The sequence below is a fragment of the Zerene cesonia genome, chromosome 11 (assembly GCF_012273895.1).
Source record: "Zerene cesonia ecotype Mississippi chromosome 11, Zerene_cesonia_1.1, whole genome shotgun sequence".
Lineage (NCBI taxonomy): Eukaryota > Metazoa > Arthropoda > Insecta > Lepidoptera > Pieridae > Zerene > Zerene cesonia.
The window spans coordinates 5902721-5908875 of record NC_052112.1 but is presented as its reverse complement, the minus strand read 5'-3'; the positions used below and the strand labels follow the sequence as shown (position 1 = coordinate 5908875).

The following is a 6155-nucleotide window of genomic DNA, read 5'->3' as shown; positions in this document are numbered from 1 at the left end:
TCATTTTTCATTTCCGAAGACATGATGGGCGCAATTTAAAAAAATATACTTCTTTTACAGCCTGTTTTAAACTGTATATATTTTACAGCCCAAGCTCACAGCTTTCAAAGGAGAATGTTGCGTCAATGTGGATCAAGATCACGTCGTCGTGGCTCTGCGTTGGTCTCTACGTCTGGACCCTGGTCGCACCCGCCATTTTCCCCGATAGGGACTTCAACTAAGCTAAGCGATTATTACTCTGATTTACTTAGTCATTTTAATATATAACTTAATCAATTATCTGAGTACCCTATAAAAACAATAATTTTGATCTCATCTTTGAAAATATCATCAATTTATTCAACATCTTGTAGTAGAAATTTCTTATCTTCTAGTAATACAATATTTGTTAGTTTAGTTGCAGTCTCATTTAGATAAATTATAAGGCAAGCTATAATTGTATAAAAACATTGTTATTCTGATGTAATATGTAATAAACATTGAGATTCACACATTTTGTTTTCTTTGTGGAATATTCACAATTAAGATTCATAATTGTATAAGATCATCACTTCTCATAACTTTGTACTTTAGAAGTTTTGCATATTTTTTTAACAATTTTTTCCAATAACACTTAACATCTTTATCTCTCAAATTATCCCAAATATGTTGAAAACCTCTCTCAGCAATCTGTTTTGCTAATGTATCATTGTCTTTAAAGTAGTTAATATACTTGACAATTTCATCTTTTGTTGCCTTTGGACTTATTGGTATATAATGTATCCAAGGTTTTAGCGATGGATAAAAAAATTCCAACCAATCTTCTCCTACATGAAAAACTAAAGACTTGCACAAAAACAAATGCTTGAACCTAAAACTGGCAGCCACACCTCTGTAGTTGAAAAGATATTTATATTTGCAGTGATCTTCAAATGATACTTCTTTAGCTGGTTCTGCATACAAAGTATCCTGAATATAAAGTCCCAGTTATTAAAAGACATCAAACTTTATCTTATTACCAATTAAAGTAGTTGTTTACTTACAGCATCAGACTTCCAAGCTTGATTTTTTGTATACTGTGCATCTACAAGGTCAGGATTTGATCTTGATAACAATATTAAGGCATCTCTTTCTTCACTTGTTCTTGAACCTCTAAAAAAAGCTTGTCCCTTTTTCTTTTCCCATGGAACTCTACATAAATGATTATGGCAATTATGTAAAATCATAGATATTTTACATTTAAACCATGATCAATGCAATTGAAAATAAATTTTAAACCTTTTTATAAAGATAAAAAATTATTTAAAAAATCTGAAAAAGTGTTGTTATTTAAAGGCCGTTTATATAATATCTATACCTATCTGCTGCAGCAGTTATTTTCAATCTATGTTGGTCCCATCGACCAATGCCTGTTGGATATAGTGATATTGCTGGACCTCCATCCCAAAAGCTCCAAGCAGGGTACATAATGTCATCATAATCTTTTGTCTGTAAGTAAAAGTTCAATTAAGAATGATTAGAAAACTGCACATGTTTTTTGGTGCTATATACAAAGCTAAGAATTACATAAGTATTTTGCAAAATAATTACCGTATCTGAATTCAGTATTAACTTAATATAACCTTACCTTACTAAATGAAAACACTGGTATATTTTTGTTTCCCCATAAGCGATTAACTTGTGGCCAATCTCTTGTGTTGACTGATAATTCTATATTTGGTAATTTTTGAGCTAAAGCCTTCAAGTAATGCTCTACTCCAGTACATCTCGCAGGGAAATGGCATTCTTTTTGACGATACAATTTACCTCCTATTATCTAAATTTGTAAAATGAAAGTATGACAGAATTAAATGGATTAAATAATAATATGAATATGTGCTTTGTTTTTAAAACTTTCTAGAAAATAACAAAGTTCTGTATTTTTACATTACCTGATACTTAGTGCCTTTTAAAAAAGCATTATCTACCATGTCTTTTGTAATACCACTTTGAAAATTTTCTAAGTCATTATCTATTACACTGGCATGGCAGGAGCAGTTAGCATTAATGCAAGGAACAAAATTTGCTTCAGCTAATTCAATCAGCTGACTAATTTTTGAAGTCCATTCATTAATTTCTATGAAACACAAAACCACACATGAAATTATCCATTTAAAGTAAAGATACCTAAATACTATTTTATCAAGATTAACAGATTTGGTTGAAATTTAGGATATACAGGTAAATTTCTTCCTCAGAATAAAGAATTACTTTTAGCCAGTAAACATATACAAAAGCCAGTATTGGCAATAGTTCTATTAAATGAAAGAAGAATTTACAGCAAATAGAATAAATCACATTAAATACTTAAAACGGCAAATTATAGTTTGCAAATATACAAGATATTATATTATAATTCATATACTAGTCTCAGAAACTTTTAGCATATTTTAGCAAACAACTAAATATGTGATATATTAAAATATATTAAACAACCTTTCGAGTATCTATTTCTATCTTCAACACATGAACTTTCACTTGAACATGTTCCGGTAGGAGAATCAGACTTAGTCAAAATTAAATTAATAACAAATAATATCAGTGTTGTAAATCTCAATATCCCATGAGCCATGCTTAATTTAATGTAGAGTTTAATTTACAAAACCAGCTTGTTATTGAATTGCAAATAATACATTCCGCATCTCTAAGTAAATAAATAAACCAGTAGGCAGTAACTACACAATGACAATGACAAGTAAATGTGGAACTTTTGACTTTTCTTTCGACAGTTGACAAATGACAGAAAGAAAATTATGCGTTCTAAATAAGTTAACGCATAACATCAATGTTAATTTTTTTTTAAATACTCTCATTAAATAATTCAACACAGAAATAGATACATGTTGAAACGAAATATAAAGTCAGGTCTTTGATTAATTAATTTCACATTGAGAAATTTTGAAAGAATAGAAAAATGCTATAAAACTAAAAATTAACCTTAATTTCACATTTTTGCATTTTGCATAGGGTGATTCCAAGCTATTCATTTCATTTTAAATTTAAAGCGCAGGTCACTTGGCATGAAGAATATGTGTAATAAATTAACAAGTATAGGTATAAAGTTTTGTAAAGTTTAACTCGAAATGAAGTAATCTGTATTTAAGTACCGGAGCTACTCTTTACAGCACAAAGGCAGAGGATTTTGAATTAGTTCTAACAACTTTTAATACTACAACCTGGTAATGATTATTAAATACCATTTGTATGAAAGGAAACCCCCCCCCCCCCCCCCCCCCTTGTCGTAAAATTTTTGTATGAGATATAAAATCATCATAAAACACAATATGACATTCAATATGAATCATCTACATAAATAAAAATGAATCGCCAAGTGTTGTTAACCGTAAAACTCGAGAACGACTCGACAAATTCGGTTAAACTTACTTAAACGTGTTGAGGTACAAGGAAGTTTCTTATTAAGAGAAAATACCTAACACAAGTGCCGCTGCTAAGCCGCTATTTATAATATGAAAAAAAACGAAATAAGGAAGGAGTAATATATTTTATTTCAGATTTATTTTTAATTTATTAATGATATTATTTATAAAAAATAACAATAATTGTCTTAAAATTTCATCTTTCAATTATAAACACTTTAAATAATCTCTTGATAAACATTGTACACAATAATGTGTATCTATTCAATAGCTATTGCATTATCGTTGTGCTTTATCTCCTTTCTATTTGGAGATCCCATGGCAATTTCTTTTTTTATTCTACAGCAGTATCAATGCCCTTTACTTCGAAAGTTTGTGTTCAAGTTGTTCAGCAATAGCTTGTAAGAAGTCTTCAGTGTGTAAAAACATTCCTTCCTTTGTATTGGCTAGCCCATGAATGCATATAACCAAGTCTTTGGTCATCTTACCGCTATCGATGCACTCAACACACGCCTGCAAAATAATGATAACGTGAATCCAGTTTAATTATTAACCTCGTGACATTGACTTGGATCCGGCAACTCATTATTATTATCATTAATTAAATCTCTGTATAGTATACCTATACTTACTTATGAGTACACACGATAAAGTGTTTAAACAAATTCTGAGATAAAAAATTACGTCATTAATAATAATGCAATTATTGTACAACGCCCATTACAAAAGCATGAAATAATAAATAAAGTTTACGCGAAACAGATTATGTAGGTATAGCTGATGAAACTGCCAATGTAATCTTATAAAAAATATTATAATGGTGTGTATTAAAATAATATGTATACTTAGTAGCTCAGTCATATTTAATTGAACATTGGTTAAATATTAGTTCTCAATTTATTTTATTATTAGTTAGCAGGTCACCCGGCCGGGTGTTTGTTAGTAATCCAAGCGAAGTGACAAATCCAACAAACCAAAAACCACTAGAGTCCGTTCAGCCGTTCTTGAGTTATTAATGTTAGTACATTGTACAAGTATATTTTATTTTTATATTAAGACACATGTTAAAAATGTAAACATCTTTCGTTACAATATCGATCGGAATCTATCTAAATGTACTTTTCTATTTTTATATTCTAAAAGTACTTTTTCATCATCTTCATGTTAATCTTACTTTTTCGTAGATTGCAATCTTGCGAGTTCTTATTTTAGTTTTCCATTTTTTCAATGATTTTGCTAATTCATGAAATTCTTATTTTGAACCATCCTGTCTTACTAAGCATTTTCAGTAAGTGCCTGTAACTTACCTCCTCTAAAGCTAAAGCAAACCGTTCCAATTCAGGAGTGCCGTCCAACTTGGCTCGTTGTACCAAGCCCCTAGTCCATGCATATATAGAAGCCACAGGGTTGGTAGAAGTGGGTTTTCCTTGCTGGTGCATCCGATAATGACGAGTCACAGTACCATGGGCCGCTTCAGATTCCACAGTGCGACCGTCCGGACACATAAGCACCGATGTCATCATACCCAGTGACCCATAACCCTGAAAATTCGTAAATACAGATACCAAAAATAGAACTAGCTTCTTGTATTATTGTGTAAATATAAGTATTGTTATCTTTATTGCACGAGATTGTCTCATTTTATCACTCTTTTTTATTACACTTTGATATTAAATGTGCACAAAATGTGGGACTCTATTCTTTGACAAGTTTTCATAAAATAGGTAATTTTAAGTGCACATAGCAACAGTGAAGTTATATAAGGTTTGACTTGCAATATTTATCACAAGCGCGCGTGCGAATTTTATTTGATTAATTAAAAAATTGTTTAACCACCTTGAAAAACCGCAGAGATATCGGAAAAAACTTAGCTCATTGACAATCAGATGATTAGTTCATACTGCATATATAGAAGAAAAATTATTTACGTATTATTATAGAAATATATTCCCAATTAAAAAAGAACTATCTTTTCTTGTATACCATATTTCCTTGGGAATATTTTTCTTTACAGAAATAGGTCCTTGTATATACCTGCGCAACAATATCGGATTGTACGTCGCCATCATAATTCTTACACGCCCAAACAAATCCGCCAGAGCCCTTGATGGCCTGAGCCACCATATCGTCGATAAGGCGATGCTCATACCATATCTTGGCATCGTCGAATTGTTTTTTGTAGTCACTGTATAATTAAAGTGCTTTTTAGTTGTTTTTTAGGTCATTAGCCATTAGTATATTATGTTTTTCATTTAGCGGACTTTATTTACACGTACATTTCGAACATTTCTTAGAATTCAAAAATTTCGCAACGAATCCTGTGTCAACAAGGCGTATAGGCTTGTTGACTTTGGAGCAAAAAATTAAAGGGACTCATTTGGGTGCTATTTAAAAAAAATTTACCTATCAAAGATTTCTTGGAAAATGTCCTTAAACCGACCATCATAACGCTTGAGAATTGTATTTTTTGTTGATAAATATAACGGCCATTTCTTCTGCAGCGCAACCTGTTAAAAAACAGTACTCCCTGTTTTATAATGTGTATATCCTAAAGTAAAAGCTTAAAAGTATTTATATCAAAATGCGGGAGATAGAGAAAAATATTGGCTTAACTCTTATAAGGTATCACTAGCTGTGACCCGCGGTCGAAACCGCGTAAGTCCGTATCCCGTAGGAATATCAGTATAAAAAGTGCCTATGTGTTATTTCAGTTGTCCAACTATCTACGAAGCAAATTTCATTGCAATCGGTTCAGTAGTT

The 6155-nt window shown here is 31.1% G+C and overlaps 3 protein-coding genes across 7 annotated transcripts in view; 1 reads left to right on the top strand and 2 right to left on the bottom strand.

Annotated features, from left to right (window-relative positions):
- LOC119829987 (probable serine incorporator) overlaps window positions 1-410 on the top strand; it is a 24096-nt gene extending 23686 nt beyond the window's left edge. For all 5 annotated transcript variants that reach the window (XM_038352781.1, XM_038352779.1, XM_038352782.1 and 2 more), the window contains one exon: window positions 89-410. In XM_038352781.1, the coding sequence (XP_038208709.1) occupies window positions 89-221 (133 nt within the window). In that variant the 3' untranslated portion in view covers window positions 222-410. The remainder of the gene's footprint in view (window positions 1-88) is intronic.
- Window positions 315-2715, bottom strand: LOC119829988 (O-glucosyltransferase rumi homolog). Its single transcript, XM_038352784.1, has 6 exons — window positions 2455-2715; window positions 1911-2095; window positions 1607-1795; window positions 1337-1467; window positions 1023-1170; window positions 315-948 (listed from the first exon to the last, which is right to left on the bottom strand). Exons 1-6 carry the CDS (start codon window positions 2588-2590, stop codon window positions 529-531), a joined length of 1209 nt encoding a protein of 402 aa, XP_038208712.1. The 5' UTR covers window positions 2591-2715; the 3' UTR covers window positions 315-528.
- Window positions 2716-3672: 957 nt separating this feature from the next.
- Window positions 3673-6155, bottom strand: part of LOC119830552 (isocitrate dehydrogenase [NADP], mitochondrial-like) — a 3560-nt gene continuing 1077 nt past the window's right edge. The window contains exons 2-5 of the mRNA XM_038353611.1: window positions 5799-5902; window positions 5430-5580; window positions 4703-4936; window positions 3673-3908 (exon numbers count right to left, since the gene is read on the bottom strand). Coding sequence (XP_038209539.1) covers window positions 3756-3908; window positions 4703-4936; window positions 5430-5580; window positions 5799-5902 — 642 coding nt within the window. The 3' untranslated portion in view covers window positions 3673-3755. The remainder of the gene's footprint in view (window positions 3909-4702; window positions 4937-5429; window positions 5581-5798; window positions 5903-6155) is intronic.

Bases quoted from the DNA above. Each gene is read 5' to 3' on its own strand.
- LOC119829988 (XM_038352784.1), bottom strand. From the start codon at position 2,590: ATGGCTCATGGGATATTGAGATTTACAACACTGATATTATTTGTTATT. The intron at 2,096-2,454 runs GTTGTTTAATAT...TGTGTTTCATAG, and splicing joins TAGAAATAGATACTCGAAAG to AAATTAATGAATGGACTTCA. The intron at 949-1,022 runs GTAAGTAAACAA...CTTTATATTCAG, and splicing joins AAGCTTGGAAGTCTGATGCT to GATACTTTGTATGCAGAACC.